The 19,391-nt window shown below is 39.9% G+C and overlaps 2 protein-coding genes across 4 annotated transcripts; one reads left to right on the top strand and one right to left on the bottom strand.

Moving 5' to 3' along the window:
* Positions 1 to 678: 678 nt before the first annotated feature.
* uhmk1 (U2AF homology motif (UHM) kinase 1) lies at positions 679 to 7,585 on the bottom strand. 2 transcript variants are annotated; one of them, XM_044199293.1, is made up of 9 exons: positions 6,729 to 7,585; positions 5,872 to 6,001; positions 5,012 to 5,216; positions 4,720 to 4,917; positions 4,101 to 4,195; positions 3,897 to 3,973; positions 3,663 to 3,761; positions 3,447 to 3,535; positions 679 to 2,541 (listed from the first exon to the last, which is right to left on the bottom strand). In XM_044199293.1, exons 1-9 carry the CDS (start codon positions 7,030 to 7,032, stop codon positions 2,395 to 2,397), a joined length of 1,344 nt encoding a protein of 447 aa, XP_044055228.1. In that variant the 5' UTR covers positions 7,033 to 7,585; the 3' UTR covers positions 679 to 2,394. The 2 variants fall into 2 exon arrangements, with proteins under 2 accessions (XP_044055228.1, XP_044055229.1); XM_044199294.1 differs by having other exon boundaries at positions 5,012 to 5,198; positions 6,729 to 7,583.
* Positions 7,586 to 11,276: 3,691 nt separating this feature from the next.
* On the top strand, positions 11,277 to 19,276 carry akr1a1b (aldo-keto reductase family 1, member A1b (aldehyde reductase)). 2 transcript variants are annotated; one of them, XM_044199826.1, is made up of 9 exons: positions 11,277 to 11,433; positions 14,433 to 14,528; positions 15,470 to 15,589; positions 15,828 to 15,979; positions 16,351 to 16,546; positions 16,681 to 16,880; positions 18,165 to 18,237; positions 18,494 to 18,580; positions 18,973 to 19,276. In XM_044199826.1, exons 2-9 carry the CDS (start codon positions 14,448 to 14,450, stop codon positions 19,036 to 19,038), a joined length of 975 nt encoding a protein of 324 aa, XP_044055761.1. In that variant the 5' UTR covers positions 11,277 to 11,433; positions 14,433 to 14,447; the 3' UTR covers positions 19,039 to 19,276. The 2 variants fall into 2 exon arrangements, with proteins under 2 accessions (XP_044055761.1, XP_044055760.1); XM_044199825.1 differs by lacking the exon at positions 11,277 to 11,433 and adding an exon at positions 11,440 to 11,579.
* The last annotated feature ends 115 nt before the right edge of the window (positions 19,277 to 19,391 follow it).

The raw sequence follows: 19,391 nt of genomic DNA, 5'->3' as shown, positions 1-19,391 counted from the left end.
TCACTTGTAGTGGCCGCTGTTCAGTAAAAGTTACATAGTCTGGCTTTAACAAGGTGAGCAATGAGCAGCTTTATGAAGAAACTGAAAGAGATCACTGCTCCATTTTATTGTCTCTAACAGTCTGGTTTGGTTACCGGGCGGGACTACATCTGCTGGAAGGGAATTATTCTCTAAGGCATCTGCAACGGCTCGGGCTACGTAAGGAATCGACACATGCAGGTGTAGCACAACCTGTTGTTATAGCAGCATTTTGGTTAGTTAGCTAGCTTGAATGTCATAGGGCACTTGTGTAGAAACCATCTAATGTTTCAGCGTGACAGAGTGGGCTTGATGGGTACTCCACTGTTATCATGAAGTGGAACCAAGAGAATAAAAACCCAGAGAACAAAAGAATTTCTGGTTCTACAACAAAAAGTACATTCCACTGCAAAAATCCCAAGCTTGCTGACTCTTTGTCGCTGCTATCCAACATAATCATGCTTCTTCCTGGACTGTCTTAATGCCTTGATATAACCAATATAACTTTATAATATATAAATTATATAATATTGTTGGTTCCAAGAAATCTTTGTTTCAAGATTGCACATTTTATGACATTTCTGTCACATTGTTGATTCATAAAACTCAATACCTTGTCACACAACTAGCAACATTTCTTGAAACTGATGTATGAAACAATTCTTGTTTTGGGAAATCCAAAAACAGACACCTTGGTCAAACGTATTGCCACAGGACAATTGTGCTACAATGTTGGGCGTGCAGTCTACCCATCAATCCACTGGTTCATGCACAAACAAACTGAAAGACTAAAAGTATCAGTTGCAGCTCTGGAAGACTGTATAACATTACACTTTATCTGTCTAGGTAGTACAGTAGCCACTGTGCAATCTCTATTCGCCTTGCATCAGCAGCACTGCACAATCTTTAAAGCCACTATGTGAAGGATTTGAAAATGTTCAACTTTGGCGAAAGCAATACATAGACTGCACAACAACCTAAGCCATTAGAAAAATTTGAAAGATGCTACAAACATTCCACACACAGTGGCTTTAAACTATTCCTGACATGACAGAGCAACAGTTGAGCATGTACACAGGCTACTGCATATCTGAACATGCTTGACACTTTGGCGCTAGACTATAATTCAAATTTCACCATGACTACTAGTTAAAATTAAAGCGTACTTGGCTTTAGTTAGTTGCAAGACATTTTCCACCGCTGTTGGAACTACTGCTATTTTTGTTCATAGATTAATTTTCCAACTGGAAAAAGGTTTTGGACAAATCAGATTTTATTCTTACGTCAGTCGATTTCCAACGCACGAAAGCCATTTTCAGCATGTACTCGTAAATATTTACTTCTTCGTGTGCCCTTTAAGTGTTGCAGTCAAAACACAAAACTCACTGCATGTCCTCATAAACAGGAGCATAGTAAACTGATGATAAAAGTATTCTCTGATTATGTAGACTTTGTTTCAAATAAAAAGCTGCAGAGCATAAGACTACAGGGCATTATGGGCCCTTGGCTTGCTCAGATAATGGCAGAGAGTGAGTGAGTGAGTGAGTGATAACTACCAGCTGGTGGAGGGGTCACTCCAAACCATTTCTCCCTGAAAACTGCCTGAGGAGCCAGCAGAGGATACCTGTATATCCCCTTGTACCACGTTGTTTCCTCTCATTAAATATTCAACATAACAAATACAAATAAGCAATAATAATCTAATAATTATTATTACTCATTTAACAACAGGATAGGACACTAATTTCACCACAGGATTGAGAAACTCCCATTCATTACTACTAGGAGATCAGTGATGTCCTGCTACATGTTTCTGATCGCATCCCTGACTCAACTGATGAGATCTAATAATTTACCTAGAGAGATGCAACTATTTCAATGTAATGTAGAGCACAGATTCTCAAACTTTACACTAGAATTTGATAAAGGCTTTTGCTCTAGCAACCCCCATGAGAGAAGACTTTTCTTGTCCTAATTACCAATCTTTCAGCGCGGCAATTTCTATGAACGAAAGAGAGTGAAATGGCACCTAGAACAGGAACTGCAGTACCCAGACCACAGAGCCCCGGCCCAGAGTCATTACAAGAGATTAGATGCAGGTCACCTTGAAGCACTAGAAGGATGTGCACTGTTAAGAGTGGTGCACAGACGGAGGGCAGCAGAAATAAAGCGTTGCTGTACGCTCCTCACAGCTGAGTTCAATTTACATTCTGCCTGAAACACAGATTTACTGTAGAAAACCACATGGATAGCATGCAGAACTTTTAACTACACTCATTAATAACAGAATCATTGGAACAGGGCCCCCCCCCACGTTCTATGTAATTGTATTTTTTCATGCGAACAGTGCAGAGGTGTAAATTGAGCTTTAGGACTTCACTGCACAGTCTGGTACAAGTAACCTCTTTTATAGGCGCTGAGAGGGTAGAAGGTGGCCACAACAAACTTCCCATCAAAGGTGCGGCCCGTCAGCAGCCTCTGAGCCTCTTTGGAGTCACTGGAGTTGGCGTACTCTACAAAGACCTGGTGGACACACAAAGGACATGTGGGTGAATTAGTGGGTGAAGGACTGAATGTGTGCATGACCCCGGATGTCCACTGGATGCGGCTGCGTTCTGGTCGCCACGGCAGCCACATTTCAAATATTGTTTTGAGTTTTTTCTTTGAGTTTTTTTTGTGTTTAACAAAAATATTGAATATACATTTGCAGCTCATTTAGATGTGTTAACAGATACTTTGTGGTTGTACTTTACATGTTTTAATGACAGCACTACCTTGTACCTTGCATGCTGCGTCGTATCTGTATCTCTTTCCTGAATTGTGTGTATTAGCAGCAGGCAAATTAAGATGCGACACCGTCATTAACAAATGAAATGTGCCATTAAATATTAATTTTAAGTCAATGGTCAATAAATATAGGCAATTATATACATTCAGAAGTGAATGGCAGCGGATCATCTCCAGCACCAGTGACAAAGCTGGAGTGCGATGCAGCAGCACCCAGTGGACATTGGGGGTAAGTGAGTAAAGGAGAGAACACTGTATCAGTGTAGTATGGGTACTTGTACTACTGAAGTCGATAAACAGAACTCCACAGAATACAAGTGCTAAAATCACATGTATCTTCAAAAAACTTCAAAAGAGTAAAAAGAGTATATTGCCATCTTTTCCTCATATGTTACATCATTTTTTTAATATAGCTTTTTTTTTTTTTTATATCTTATTGCACAAAAATGTGCAAGAGTCTTCATAAAGTGCTCCTACCCAATGAAGCCTGCACATCTGAAACACAGTGGAGGTTTTCTGTGATTAAAATAGTTGTGAAATAAATGTTATTTCTTACATTGAGAATTCCCTGCAACTCCTTACATTCTTAGTTTAATTGAGACATTTTTGAAGATTCCTGGTTTATGGAACAACAGTCTAACCTGTCCTTTCCCTGGGTTCTCCTTGGGGATGAGCAGAGAAACCACTGAGCCGTACTTCTGGCACTCCTCTTTCATGTCCTCCAGGATGTCTGGGAGAAACAACAACATTTTTACTTACAATTGTATAGAGGTTAAAAAAGTAAGAAACATGAAGTCATTTCAGAAAGTCATTCATAATATTAAGACAGAATAAAGACAAAACAAATAAGGTTGTACCTTCATACTCTTCTTCATTGTGCAGATGGCTGTCATCAATGAGGTTGAGCAGACGCAGGACAGGAGAGGGCAGCAGAACCAGGTCCTCAATGTGAGGAGCTGACTGACTCACACACACACACACACACACACACACACACACACACACACACACACACACACACACAGGTAAATATGGTACACTGAGAGATGTTAGTCTGTAGTCTGGTGGATGTCTCTAATATTGACACATACCAAAGGGAATACTGAAGAACGGGCTCAGCAGGGCAGTTTCAGCTGTGCATCTTTGCTTTGGGTCATTGAGAAGCATGCTGCAGACACACAGTAACAAGGGTTCTATGTAACTCAATTATTTACTTACAGTATAGTACATAGCATAGTAGTTATATCCAAGCAACTCGAATTACACTCAATTCACAGGTATGTGTGAGAGCTTACCTCTTGATAAGGTCTCTGAGGTGATAGACAGGGATGGCAGGGCACACCAGACTGTTGCTGGCAAAAACATGGTCTACAATGGCAGCACTGTTATCCTAAAGGAGAGGAATACAGATTGAAGGATACTATTTTTCTTTTGCCAAAAAAGGTTCTGGTCTATTTGATTATTTTAAATAAGTCCTATGGTGTCTATTCTGGTTTCTTGTTTTATGTATTTTTATTCCATATGTTGTGCTATTTTTTTTCATTTGACTTTGTTAACTCAAGGGCAATTGTCATACCTACTGTTACAAATACAGATGCCTTTCCTCTTACTTTACATTTAATTACCTTCTTAAACATGCAAACATTTCACCTGCAAGACTTTGAATATAGAGTCAAAAAACAGCAAAAAATCATGTCTAATGGCAGAAATCACAAGTCCACCAATTGAACTGATTATTCTTCCTTTAAACATCAACTTTATATGACTTTTGAACATTTCTAAACAGAATCAGATCTTGCTCAGTCAACTTTTCGTGCTACAATGAGATTTTTCTGTACATTTACACATTTTGAGACCTTCTGATTCCATTAAATCAATATCTATTATTCTACCCTGAGTAGAGCTTTGTCATACCTTCCACTCCTGTGATCGGACGGTGTCTTTGAGTTTGATTCCTGAGAACATCTCCAAGAGGATGATGCCCAGGCTCCACAGGTCCACGGCGGCTGTGCAGCCCGAGTCTCCCTCCACTTCCACCCCGGCCTGAGCGAGGCTGTTCTGAAACTCAGCCTCTGGAGCTCGATACCCGTCTGTCTGGATGTACTTGACATCCTGGAGGAGGTAAGGCATGGAGGGAGTTAGAAATACAATACTCAATTGTCCCAGCTCCTCTTTTACTAACCCTCAAATTCCCACACACACCCACCTGGTTTCCCTCTTTGAAGCTGAGGCCGAAGTCGATGAGCTTGAAGCACTCGTCATCAGCGCTCCAGAGAATGTTGCGTGGCTTGAGGTCAGCGTGGACGTAGCCTTCTCTATGAAGGAAGGCGAGAGCCTCCAGGATGTCTCTGGCACAGTGCTGGACAAGCCACATGGAGTGGCCCTGCTGGGGTCTGCCAAAAGATATCATACTATGGGAGTTAAACAGAAAGCTCAAGCTCTGCTAAATATATGAAGGCTTTACAATGACTGTAGTCACCATCATTCATTATATTTCCAAGAGTTCTGTGGCAATTTCTATTCAAGTTCTTGTTTGTTTGTATTTGTGATGGCCACATTCTGGGGCAAATAGCAAATGCTTGGAATTTTTGTAAACCCGGTCAAATTTAAAGGGTTAGTTCACCCAAATTACAACAAAACTAGGTCGAAACCTAGCATATGGCTGGACCATGTATGGTCAGTGTGCTAAATTGTGGCCAAATTGTTACTAAGATAGTCAGTGGTAGTATCTATAATGTGAATTAGCTGAATATTCCGTTCTTAGCATGCGATAGATCTGGAATGCGCGGGAGTCAATGACTGGAACCTGTAAAAGCCTCCCCAGGAGGTAACTGAGGACTGTTCGCGCCTTAAATCCTCCCATCATGAAGGTTATAATTTTAGAGAGGTGTTGATTCAACTTGTATGATCATTTTGGAGGCTGCAGTTTGTGGTGCTGTTGAACTGTACTGTGTTTCTATTATTTTGTCCACCCCCATTTACACCAACGAGGGTAGGCTAAATAACAGAAACACCTCTCTGCAACCTGTTTTACTGTATGAGAAGCAGTGACATCACTTCACTTACCTACCACCCTGGGTATCACTGCTGCCTCTGACCAACAGCTCGGACACACTGACATCCAAGAGCTCGAGCAGGAGACAGCGGGTGGCAACACCCATACAGCTGTGGTTGGTGAACACCCCGTACAGTGTCACTGAGAGGAGAACAAATCTGTCATTACAAACAGCTAGGCCTGTACTGTTGCATTTATATTCCCTTCCTACTAGACAATATTGTTCACTTCAGTATAAGGATAGTGACAGTATAATATGATCCTCATAACGTACAAAGGTACGTTCCACATAAAATGAATAAAGACCTCTGCCGAACTGTCAGCATGCGGTAATCCTCTGTATTTGAATAAAGTTTATATTTCTACAATAGGTTTACAGAGCTAACTACTGTCAGCCAGGATTATTTTGCAGAACAACACTGTGACAAATGTTAAAGCCTGAAAAGCATGTTTCACTGAAAACAGATCCTGCTTCATGGGTCATCATATGCAGAATTACAAATCAGAGCATATCTATGTGTAAATGGTCTTACAGAATCCTCTACCAGGTGTATACCACGGATGACAAGCAAGTTCCTATTAAATTGACAGATTTTTAAATGGAATTTGGCTTGTTTGCTCTATTTAAAAGATACAACAACGGATAAGGGTTTGAAAACAGTAGCCAGTATCATATACTCCGTCATGAAAGCTTTCGATCGGTTATAGAAAGGCTCATAGTAAGTAATTACATTATTTTCCATGTCAGCGTGCTAGTTCTGTTGATTGACTTTATGTTATGCTACAGGAGGCAGCCTGAGACCATTCTTTGCCTGCTGCGTGTTACCTACGGGTCTACACGTTTTAACACTGAGTAAAATGTTGTTACCGATGTTTTTATGTCCCTGGATGTCTTCCAGCACGGACCTCTCCTTGTGATACCCGTAGTCTCCTCCCCGAGTGTCGGCCTGAAACTCCTTAACAGCGGCGGTGGCGGCTCTGCCTGAGCTGACCCGGTACACCGAGGCCGAGACTCCCTGGCCGAGCCGCGACTGGACGGTCCATATCTCGCCAAAGATCTCGAACAGTACCGGCTTCATGCTCTGGTCTACGCTACCCTGCGACGGCATGATGCTGTCCCGGCGCGGTGCCGGTACCTTTGCGCTCGACTCGGAGGAGCCGCAGTGAGCCATTGGGCAACGGCAGACGGGAGACTGGAGGAGATGAGCCAGCTAGTTGACAGGTGGGAGCAGCTGCAGGAGCATTGCAAACCGGGCTCTATCAGCGCCACATAAAGACTACAAGGACAACAAGGTGTCAACGACAGCTAGCAGACAATCCAGCTACACCGGTAACCTTGATAAAACTAAGCACGGAGCAATACCTGGGCATATTCGACTACTGTTCGCTTACTGAGGCTGTCAACATGAATCCACGCTAGTCAGCTGACAAAAAGTTAGCTAAGATGCTCCAAATGGCTAAACTAGCCACTGAGTTTGAGCACAAAACTTTCACGGCGCTCTTCCCCCATAATGTACCAGATACTATTACGGCATTTGCATCGGATAAAAACTTAAAAAAGTGTATACGTTTTAGCTACAGTAAAGTTTTGCCTGAGTTGTAACCATAGACTGTTGTAACTCAGGTTGTTGATATTAATGTTACTTCCGTTTCTGCTTTCCTCCCTGCAGGTTTGCGGTGCATCTTCTCCTGCAGTCTGCCCCCTGCCGGTACGGAGTGTCCCTACATCTTTTTTCTTCCCTCACAATGTTGTTTCCATCAAACGGTTGAATTGTTTTTACATTTCAGGCTACTACTAAATATGAAATGTATAATTGTCTTAAATTCAAATCCCGCTTGTGAAAGTGAAAAACTCAAACTGCTGGTTTATTATCTATAGTTCCAATTATTAAAAAAACAACAACTTTATTTAGAAGTTATTGGACACAGATTCAGTGACAAACTAAATGATGTACAATACAAGTGTCTCCTTTCAAAACCAGAATCACACCTCCTAAAAAAAGGACGCTTTCATTAAGTCCAACAGATAAAATAAGCCGTAAAATAATTATAAGTGAACATTAGAGAGAGAGAGAGAAAAAAAATGAAATACAAACACAAAAAATACATACACAGAACAAACAGGCTTGCCTGTTCAAGTAGTGCCATAACATAGATTGCATATACCAGTAGACAGCTGTACAATTAACCTAGCACTAAATAGAAATAAGAAACTGAGCATGGGGCTAGGAGTTTTGTTCTAATAGCCATTATTTCAGTTTCCTCCTCGATAAACCAGGGTACAAAGTGTTTACCAAGTATTGCCTCAGAAATGTATTATTGCATTTTTTGTGTAAAAAGTTAGTTTATTTGGATATTTTGCAATTTAGGTATAGGTGTATTGTCTAGAGTGTTTTTAATGAACTGAATAAGTACTGTTGGAATGTTTTGTGTTACTTTAATATAGTCTTTAACAGAGCAATTCAAGTTATGCTTATTATTAAACTCCTCCAGTTTCAGTATATTCCCATTATCATCCATTAGATGCATGATTGACCATATTTGATTCTTCATCCAGTCGTCCATAAATATAGATTTTCTTTGACTTAAAATGACTCTGTTACTCACAGTGGGACATTGTGGCGGCTGAAATCATGTTTATAAATTATTTTCCAGTATGACAGAACTTGTTGGTGGAAGGCAGATAGTTTAACATGCAATTTAAGTATTTCAAAGTCACATTTTAACAAAAATGTTTAGTTTATTAATTTCCTTTATAACCTTAGCAGATATAGCTAAGGAGTGCGTAGGGTAGATCAGCCTAAAAATAGTTTCCATTTTGGTTAGCAGCGTTCCTCCAAACAGTGTCATGTCTCTCTGGAACCACATATTAAGTGATTTCTTACATTTGTCAACAGTGTTTTGAATATTATTTTTCTCACTAGTGTCAGAACATTTGGTTATCCAAATCCCTAGATATCGAGTCTCTTTTTTGACAGGTATATTATGCAGCGAAGAGTAGGAACAGTTGTGGATGCTCGTAAGTTCACATTTATCAAGGTTCAAATGCAGACCGGAGGCTTGAGAGAATAACTCTATTGTTTGTAAGGCCAAAGGAGCTTGTTCTTTGTTCTTTAGAAACAGTGTTGTGTCATCAGCTAACTGACTTATAATCAACTGTTGATCATTTATGTTCAATCCTTCAAAACTGCCGTTATTTTTTATAATAATTGCCAGTAATTCAGTAACTGCTATAAATAATAGGGGTGAAATACTGCTTCTGGGAGGGAAACACTACTGTTGATGTCAGTATGTAACATAATAATCATGTCTACAAACCTGTTGCCAAATCCAAAGTGTTCAAGTGTGTCAAAAATAAATGTATGTTCTACTGAGTGGAATGCTTTATAGAAATCCAAGAATAGCATAAAACCATCATCCTCAATTAGATGAACATTATCAATAAGGTCCAGGACCAAGCAGACATTATTGTGGATAGATCTTCCTTTGAGGAATCCTGATTGAGTTGTACTAATAATTTTTGATATGCCTCCTTTTAGTCTTGCTGCCAAGACTGTTGTGAGAATCTTATAGTCTGTGTTTAGAAGAGTAATAGGTTGTTTAAGTATGTTTTGTCTTTCCCAGCTTTAGGTATTCATGTTTTCATGCCTTGTTTCATTGTTGTCATTAGTTCTTTTTTATTAATGCATTCATTTATTGCCTGGAGTAGAAATCTCCATGGGTGTAATGTTAGCATAGTTGTGTTCTCCCTCGTCTACAGTAGCGTTATTTTTGAACGGGAGGGTTTTAACTCCTAGAGGTTTTTATTTTTTATCATGTTTTAAGCTGAATTTGGTTTAAAAAAACACAAACAAACCCAAAACAGAACTATACAGTTCAAAAACTGTATATCGGGACTCTGCGGATAGCCGCCCACCATTGAGTCTGGTTCTGTCCAAGGTTTCTGCCTCTTAAAGGAAGTTTTTCCTTGCCACTGTAACCAAGTGCTTGCTCATGGTGTGATTTGTCGGGTCTCTGTAATTAATATTATAAAGAGTACGGTCTAGACCTGCTCTATAGGAAAAGTGCAATGAGATAACTTCTGTTATGAATTGGCACTATATACTGTAAATAAATAAATTGAATTGTTTGCACAGCTCAGAGGTGTCAGCTCAGCAACTCTTCGGTTATGTATGTAAATAGGGCGGCTTACATTTATGTGGTTACACATTTACTAATCAAAATTTAACAGGTTAAAGACTGGGTGATCCTGTTACCATACACTCTGTCCAACTGTCTGCACACATAAAATCCACTTATCACTGTTGTGAGGTTTGCAGGTTTTTTTTATGTTGCCAGTGCTTCCTGAAAAAATGCCTTAAGTAATCATGACATCAAAGCCTCATTTTGAGTATTTTAAAAAATATTGAATGTGCTGCTCCATGGAGGTTTCCTGTCTCTTTCTCTAACTTTGAAGCTCTTCCTCATCTTCTGTTTGGCCATGGGGAAGCAGTAGAACACGGATAAGATAAACAACTTGCAGTTTTTGCCCACTTTGTTCCTGTGGTCTGCTTTCAAAAGTAACACAATATGAACCATATCAGGGTAGCTTGGAGTTACCAGTCTGCCAGTAGAAGTTAAGGGTGGGCAATAAGGACAAAATTAACATTGAAATTATTATCACGGCATGTCTCCATATTGATGTTGCAATATTTACTAAACTATTCAAATCACAAGGTAAAAAGTTCAACAGTTTCCTGCCACTGAGTCGTTGTTTAAACATCTTAAACAAAAAGCTGTTTCTACAAAAAAAGAAAGATCTCATGCTGTGACAGATTTAGACATTCAAAACTCTGAACCACAATATGTCAACATGAGAACTTTTTCAGCATAGGCAATAATTAATATAAAGATTTAGAACACAGTGCCTCTTACCCATTAAGCTTGACCATCTCCTAAAGCTTACATCTAAACATACCATCTCCAAACTAATGCCATACCATTTTAACCTATAATAATACATGTTCTTAGTGAAATCTAATGCCATCAAATAAAATGTTCAAACCTCATGCTTAAACTTAACCATAGAAGCTCATAACTTTGCTAAAATGTCTTTTTTCGAATAGGGGTTTGTGTTGCAATGTGACTTAATTGTACATAAAGAGAATTTTTCAGCTGTTGTAGTTATGAATAAACTGCCAAAAGTCACAGCCATATGATTTTATCATCCGGGCTATTATATAATAAGTTTGGTATTTGAACATTTCTCATTGTTTCACAAAACACGTTTGTAAGCGTGGAAACCTTTATTAGAGCCAATGGGAACTCCAGATTCACTTCAAACCTTTTAAAACCAAACGAACCTTTCTCAACGGAGGTACTGCCATCTCCCCGCAGAGTCTGGCATTTTTTTTTTTTTAATTTTTCCCACCGGAAATAGAGCAATCACCGTCCCGGAAAGGGAAATGTCACCAAAATGAGGTGGTGTTTTTGAACATTTAGGAGAAAACAACACTCTTGCATACGCGTCCTGCTTAGGAGGACTATAAGAAGAGGTCCTTGTGTGAAGACGCAGGTTTTAAAATCTTGAAACAGTAAGTTGGTGACTTAAACTAACGGGAGAGCCGCTGCTGACTAGCTAATGTTATATAACTTCACAACTGAAGCGATCATGCGGTCATTCAAATGTCAGCTCCTAAAGCAGATGTTCCGTCGTTTATGTTTTGACACTGGCAAGCGGGTGAGTAAGTCGGTCACTTTGAAAATGGCTAACCTTGAACGCCGAATAAAAAGCGGATAATAACGTGAAGTCAAATGCAAGAGTTATTTTTCAGGAGAAGCTAACGCTAGCTAGCTGCTGTTTTATCAAGAGCTGGAGCGGTGACTTGATTGTAATGGACAGTTTTGTTTTTTGTTTTTGTTTTTGTTTTTTTTGCTCAAGAATAGACGGCAGAATGACCACACAGTTATTCGCTTTGTCTTAATAAACTGTCTAACGTTAGAAGCGTAATTTCTACATATTGCGTCACAAGTTGCTTGCTAACCTTTGCTATATATTAATGCGAACTCGTGAACAGGTTTTGACGCGTTAAGGTGCCGAAGCTGCTGAGCTCGCCGAGGTGTGGCTGTCGCGCGTGACTTCCCATGAAATCAGCTGACAGATCTGGATTTTGGAAAGATTTGGAAAATGTCTGGGGTTGTTTTTTTTCCCCCTAAGATATTTCTGAAACCATTGGTGCTTCACATCACTTTGGTTTTCATTCAAAACAACTTACAATGTTGCCTTGCCTTCATTTCTGCCTGCATTCTGTGTCATTTTTGCGGAATGCAAATACACTTGCCCTGCCTAATCTCTGTTCTACATGCAGCAATGAAATGCATTAGAACATTACACAATAGAGAGGAAAGTAAAATCAGCTGAAACAGAATAAAATAAAATAGACAAAAATAACAGAAAGAAAATCTTTTAATGCAGGTACAGTGCAGTAATACGTTGCCCCAAATGTAATTAAGTTAATAATAGTGCAGCAGAGACATGAATCAATCAAAGGCACAGGAACACAACTGTTTTTAATTGAGTTTTAACTGAATAGGATGGACAGTATGCCACACAAAGTAATGCAAAAAGGCTTTTTAGACTTCCCTCTAAACTTAGCTTTTTATCTTGCAAATTACTCAATATTTGAACTTCTTCTGGACTCTAAAGTATTCTAATAAAATGTGGGGGGAAAAAATGAGTCTTTGTTTGAACTGATGAGACGTGCAACCAATGACGAAGTGGCACAAGCTGACATTGTTTTGTTTTAAGGGGTCACAAGCCAAAAAGGGTTGGAGCAATCTTCAGGAAGTTGGTTCCATCTGTGCGCCGCATACCAGCTAAATTTCAGCTTCAGTGTTCTGACTCGAGGTCCTATAGCTGACTGATCCCTAAAGATCTGAGGGATCTACTAGGTTTATTTTCTTTAAGCATATCAGAAATGTATTTTGTGATTTGCAAATCAGCAGTGTAAAGATTTAAGAACAGGGGCAGTGTGCTGGGTTCTCCTGGCATTCTGGTTGTGCTGAAATTGTCTAATGGTCATTTTGGGACAGTAAACAAAAGATCAACTTGACCTTTAGTCTTTTTAGTTCTGGAGTATGGGAACATTTTGAGTGTTGAATGATTTCTGTCTCTATTTAATTAAAGGAAATCATCCTTTTTTGAGCCTCCCAGAGAGTGTGCTGCGAGGCTACAGCATTTTGTGCTGTTTGGTGACCTTTGAGGGAAATGCAAGTAGGCACTTCTTTCCGTCTGCTTGGACAGTCAGGCCTGGCAGAGCTTCTGTACACGTTCTGGCTCATTGTTCTGCAAAAAGAGGAATCCTTTTTCACACAACTGTAAACCAGAATAGAGTGGGACCTGAGTTAATGTTAGTGATTCTGTGCAACTTCAGAATGGGCAAAACCTCTCCACACTTTAATATTTCCACCAAATGTCGATAGTTTTATGTTGTCATTACATTAGCATCTCAGGCAGCTGTCTCCTGATATAAGCGCTGCAGTTGTAGCTGTAAAGTTTAAACATTGATTCATCAGGAAATTGAAAACGTGTGGCCAATGCTTTATCACTATGTCTTTTAAAAGAAGTGCTTTGGGAATGGACACTCTCCACAATAAGGTGACAGTTTGCCAACTGTTCCGTCTTTTGTTGAGTTGGCTTCATATCTTGGCTGCTCATGCTGTATTGTTTGCTTTATAAGAACGTTAGCTTGATATACTGGTCTTCAGATGGTGTGGTCTCTTCAGGTCTGCCTGCTCTTGCTTTGGATAAAACTAGTTTGGGGAAAGCGTGCATTGCACTGCCTCTTTGAAACTGCAGTTTGATGCTGGACTAGTGTTTTTTAAACACTTCTGTAATATAGCAATATGAATGATTGTAGAACATTTCTCAATGCTGTAACTCCTACTGAACCTCATGATTTTTGTCTCTTCCTGTATTTGCTTTGCTGATTGTACACAGAGTCAACTTGCAGTACAGTGTTTTCTGCTGTGGCACTGTAAATTGTCTGTACTTGTTATTTAGTGGGCCTGATATTCTCTAGATACTTCTAGTTCTATTTCTCCCACGTCTTGTTTACTCTGCCTTAAGAATTGATCTTGTTTTTTTTTGTTTTGCATCCTGACATTCTCAGTGTGTGGCCTTTATCTAACCGTGTTAATGTTTTAAGTGGATGGCAGTGAATCATATTATGCGTTGCAACACTAATTAAGCTTATTCTGGATGTCACAGTATTACTCAGGGCTTTGCAAAATCCTCCTCGTATATATTCACTTCATTTGTCAATCCATTTGAGCTTGACAAACTGCTTATGTACAACTTTCTCTTCCTGCTGATGTATTTACTTTACAGTCAGTTACTCCGTTTGCTTGTTGCATCTCCCTGTTACAGCTTGTGGATCAGTGAAAAATAAATATCTCCAGTGTTGCAGTCTAAATACCTTAATAAGGCTAATAGGAGGGGGTGTATTTTTTACATAAAATACTTGCTACTGCAGCGTTAAACATCCAAGTAAGCCATGCAGCTCCTCACTGATGCTCTCCTTGTCCTTTCAAGGTGCTTCTGAGAGGCATGAATGACTTTGCAGTTCTCAACACAGGGCGGAAGATGCCCCTCCTTGGACTGGGAACATGGAAGAGTGAGCCAGGAAAGGTAAAGTGTGCACTTACTGTATATCCTCTTTATTTATTTATTTTTTTATAAACTTGTTTGAAATACAGGCTTCTTTTATATGATTTCTCTCTTACAGATAAATGTCATAAAACAGGCAATATTGCATTCTGCTTTCTGTCTCTGCCCATTCAGTTCCTCTTCAAATGCAGAGCTATATCTGTAGTATCAGACATTAAAGCTGCACTAATCAATATTTTTATATTAACAATGAATCAAATGAATGATTATCACTAGACTCCGCAGCTCCCGTCAGTTCTACAGAGCATTTTAGCCTCTTTTTAAATTATTGTTTTGGTTTTGACGTCCTCTCGTCGCTCTCATTAACGTAGTTTCCAGCAGCAGGCGGCAGCTGTTTTCAGTGGAAAAAAAACAAAAAACTCCTGATAAACCCACTGTACACTACCTGCCCAGCACCAAACCGTAGACAGCCAAAGTCGGCAACTAGCCGGTGAACATAGCGGAGCATTTAGCAGCTAAAGAGCCAGATCATTGTTTCAGGAGTTGGTGGGGACCAAACATAACTAAAAGGTGGACAGACACGTGACTCTAAATGAATACTAATGTCGCTCTGTAATGTCTGGATGTGTAAATAGGCAAGTGTTTCCTGTTTAACAAGTTCACCATATCGGCTTTATAAGGTCAGTGTTGCAAGTAGCCAAATAAATAATTGAATGCTGCTTTAAAGAGAGAGGTTTGGCACAGACCTATGCATCTATGCAACCAAATTTGAAAAATCTGTAAAATAAAATTGTGTTTCCTCCTATTTTAAGGACAAACAATGAATGTGAAAGATCGAATGTGTACTCGCTGAACATAATGTGTAGCAAGTTCCACACCTTGCCAGTTGATGGCCGTGCCTGCAAAAAATCCATAGGTGCAACCTTTCAAGTGAGCGTTTTCCTGTTTTGCCGCTGTCACAGGTGAAACAAGCAGTTATTTGGGCCTTGGAGGCTGGGTATCGCCACATTGACTGTGCAGCCATCTATGGCAATGAGGTTGAGATCGGAGAAGCCTTACAGGAGTCACTCGGCCCCGGCAAGGTAAAACACCCTCGCCAAATTACATTAGAAGCTCAGAGTATCAGTAAGAATGTTTTCTGTTCCATAACGCAACGGCTTGATAGATGCGAGGGTTCAGTAATTACTTGGCCAGATGCTGAGATCTCTGTCTTTCAGGTTTCACTGTCCAGCCTGGACTTTGTTCTCTATAGTCCTAAAATTTCAAGACACTTAAAATCCCACCATAAAAATTTTACCTGACATGTTGTCTGTGCGCCAGGCCCTGAGACGAGAGGATGTGTTCATCACATCCAAGCTGTGGAACACCCAACATCACCCAGAGGACGTGAAGCCGGCCCTCCTGAAGACCCTGAAGGACCTGAAGCTGGAGTACCTGGACCTCTACCTCATCCACTGGCCCTATGCCTTCCAGTGAGCTTAGCCTCCACCAAGGTCTTATAATGAGATGATCGACTCGTTATCCCGAGAAAACCACCTTATTGTTTTCTTGAGATGACGAGCTAATTAACTTGCTGTCTTGTTATCCCAAGATTAGTAAACTTTTTATCTTGGGATGCGATTTAAAAATAAATTGTTATATATAAAGAAATGTAAGTTGTGACACTGTATTCATATTCCAGCCTTTTCACTTAATGTAGTACTTAAACTAAAACTTGCAGAGGGGCCATATTTTAAGGAAATGGAAAGCAATACAGTTTTTTTTTCTTTTCCATTTCCATTTCCGTCTCTTCTTGGTTGCTTTTAATCTCTTTTAAATGTGGCCCCCTCTTTGTATCTCCTAGACAAGGAGACGTTCCTTTCCCCAAAAAGGAGGACGGCACCCTGCTGTATGACGACATAGACTACAAGCTGACCTGGGCTGCCATGGAGAAGCTGGTGGGGGAGGGCCTCGTCAGATCCATTGGCCTGTCCAACTTCAACAGTCGGCAGATTGATGACATCCTGTCTGTCGCCAGCATCAAACCCACTGTCCTGCAGGTACGGGGTGTTTGTGATGATGAAGAGGTTCATTTTAATTGCTCCAAACAGGTTAAATGTGAACGCCGCTGTCTCAAGTTTGGCGTCCTGAAAGCTACAGATGGCACTGCTATCACTGTGTTCTGGTTGGGCAGGTAGAGAGCCACCCCTACCTGGCCCAGGTAGAGCTGCTGGCCCACTGTCGGGACCGGGGCCTGGTGATGACGGCCTACAGCCCTCTGGGCTCTTCTGACCGGGCCTGGAAGCATCCAGATGAACCTGTTCTGCTTCAGGAGCCTGTGATCGCCACCCTCGCAGAGAAATATAAAAAGTCCTCTGCTCAGATTATCCTGAGGTGATTTTACTCTTCAGTTAACTGATTAGATGTATCCCAGTGTGCATTTACTTATTTAGCAAAAATTTCTTTGCATTTGAAAAAAGTCTTCAAATTTAAGATCTTAAAACAAAAACTTTTTTAATCCAGTTGTTAGAGGTTTTCACATGTTGGTAGCATGTAAAGCATCTGTCTTATTTAATACAGCATGATAGTACCTAAAGGTCCAGTGTGTAGGATTTAGTGGCATCAAACGGTGAAATTGCGGTTTGCAACCATTTGAACACTGCTCGAATCACCCTCGCGTTTCAAGCGTGCAGGAGAAACTACGGTGGCTGTGAAAAACGCAAAAGACCCGACGTAGAGCCAGTGATTGGTTTGTCCGTTCTGGGCTACTGTAGAAACATGGTGGTGCAACATGGTGGTCTCTGTGGAAGGGGACCCGCTCCATATGTAGATAAAAGTGTCTTATTCTAAAGTAACGAAAACACAACGATTCTTATTTTCACACGATTATACACTAATGAAAAGATACTTATAAATATTATATTCCATTTCTGCCAATAGCTCCTCCTAAAGGTTACATACTGGACTTTAACGTACGCATTTGTAGTTTTTTACATCAGCAAAGTATAGCATTAAAGTTTATAGTCATTATTTGAGGTTTTTGGAGGCAACCACAGAATAGGTGCAAAGCAGAAAAATGAATGTGCCATGGCATTTGAATATGTAAAACGATTTCTTATATCAAACGCAGTGATAGAAATACAGTCAAGCAACAGTTAAACTTGCAATGCAATTTGTTTTGGCCACTTGGGGGCAGTGCAACAAGCTGTAAACACAACAGTAACATACAGTGCAGTATTATCAGCATACACAATATAAAGCTAATATGGTGATATGGTAATATGTTGTAGCCTAACTACCAGAAATCATGTGTACTTTACTACTAATCATTTTCCAAATGATGCTGTAGTGTTGGACTTGCACATTGCTGCTGTATCAGTCAGGCTCTGGTAAAAACTAGCAAAATGAGACTCTGGCATGCTTTGAAAAACTGTTTATAGCATTGTCATTCTATCACTTATCATTTCTATGACTTATTATTTATTCACTGATCTATTGTATACTACTTTTTTGAGTAGCATAAAGAACTAGAAAACAAAATCTCATTATACAACCATGTGTTGTAAAATGATCAATAAATCTATCTTGTATCATGTCAGCTATACCCGATTAACTAAAATTTACACTGGTATGGTCAAGGAACTCTCCAGTGACAACATAACTTTGTTGTATTTGCAGGTGGCAGACACAACGAGGAGTGGTGACAATCCCGAAGAGTGTCACAGAGTCCCGTATCAAGGAGAACATTCAGGTGGAGTAAAATTTCAGTCGTAGCAATTCATTTCCAAACCACGAGGCTATGTTTTTGAGATGGCCTTCTTTAATGAGATTGTCTGAATTTCAGAATATGTCATTAAGGTAAACTTTTTGCCTGTGAGTACTTAAAAGCTAATTATGCTAAAAAGCTGTGCACATGTTTATTACATTTTGTGGTACAACTCAGGTTTACAATTGCAAAGTATGTTGTGTGGGTTGTGAGGCGTTGATATCATTTTGTTTGCTGTCAGGTGTTTGACTTTACCCTTGAAGCAGAGGAAATGAAAAGTATTTCAGCACTGAACAAAGGCTGGCGCTACATTGTACCAATGATCCAAGTGAGTAGGCTTTATATACTATATCTCTCATGGTTGGTATTGATAGTTATATTTGAATACAGTCTACTGGGAATATTTATTTCCTATCTATAAGAGATAATATACAGGAGCAAGTCCTGGTCCTCATTGCCCTGATAGGTCGAAGTATGATTTTAATAGACGCAGTGTTCTATGGTGGTGAAGCTTTTTTTAATCCTGCAAAATGGTAAATGGACTGCATTTATATAGCGCCTTTCTAGTCTTTCTGACTACTCAAAGTAAAATCAAATTGAATTCCACTGAATGGAAAAGCACCAGACTGACTTTGAAAAACTGCCAGGTTTAACACCTGAACATAAACACATTGCTGAGGAGCAAAGGGAAATGTATTAACTTGGGGTTGGGTGTTTCAGGTGGAAGGAGAACGTGTTCCCAGGGATGCAGGCCATCCTCACTACCCTTTCAACGACCCCTACTGATGACTCGCACTACAACCTGAATTTGTGCCTTCAACAACCCACCAACAACACATCACCCTCCCACATCACTAATAAATGTTCCTGGATCCTGACATTGGAATTTGTCTTTAGATTATGTCAAATCCTGCACTTATCATTAGAACATTTCAAGTTATTGTTGGTGATGAAGACTGGAAAATCTGGCGTGACTGTATACATACTGTACGTGTTATTTTTAAATAAACATTTTGTTACTTCATTTGCAAGTGTCTTTATTTAACTAGCTGATTATTTCTGAATGAACCCCTGTAGAGCAACGTGGTTTCGTACAGTGAAAAAATGTTACTCAAACTAAATGTACATCAATTCGGAGT

This window comes from Siniperca chuatsi, linkage group LG6 (genome assembly GCF_020085105.1).
Source record: "Siniperca chuatsi isolate FFG_IHB_CAS linkage group LG6, ASM2008510v1, whole genome shotgun sequence".
NCBI lineage: Eukaryota > Metazoa > Chordata > Actinopteri > Centrarchiformes > Sinipercidae > Siniperca > Siniperca chuatsi.
The sequence above is the reverse complement of the archived record's forward strand: the minus strand, read 5'-3'. Positions and strand labels throughout refer to the sequence as shown.

Excerpts from the sequence above, each read along its gene's own strand:
- uhmk1 (XM_044199293.1), bottom strand. The coding sequence starts at position 7,032 with ATGGCTCACTGCGGCTCCTCCGAGTCGAGCGCAAAGGTACCGGCACCG. Across the intron at positions 3,762-3,896 it reads GTTCTTCAGTATTCCCTTTG|CTCCTCACATTGAGGACCTG; the intron begins GTATGTGTCAAT and ends TGAGTCAGTCAG. Across the intron at positions 3,536-3,662 it reads CAATGAAGAAGAGTATGAAG|ACATCCTGGAGGACATGAAA; the intron begins GTACAACCTTAT and ends TGTTTCTCCCAG.
- akr1a1b (XM_044199825.1), top strand. The coding sequence starts at position 11,481 with ATGTTATATAACTTCACAACTGAAGCGATCATGCGGTCATTCAAATGT. Across the intron at positions 11,580-14,432 it reads GTTTTGACACTGGCAAGCGG|GTGCTTCTGAGAGGCATGAA; the intron begins GTGAGTAAGTCG and ends TGTCCTTTCAAG. Across the intron at positions 14,529-15,469 it reads GGAAGAGTGAGCCAGGAAAG|GTGAAACAAGCAGTTATTTG; the intron begins GTAAAGTGTGCA and ends CCGCTGTCACAG.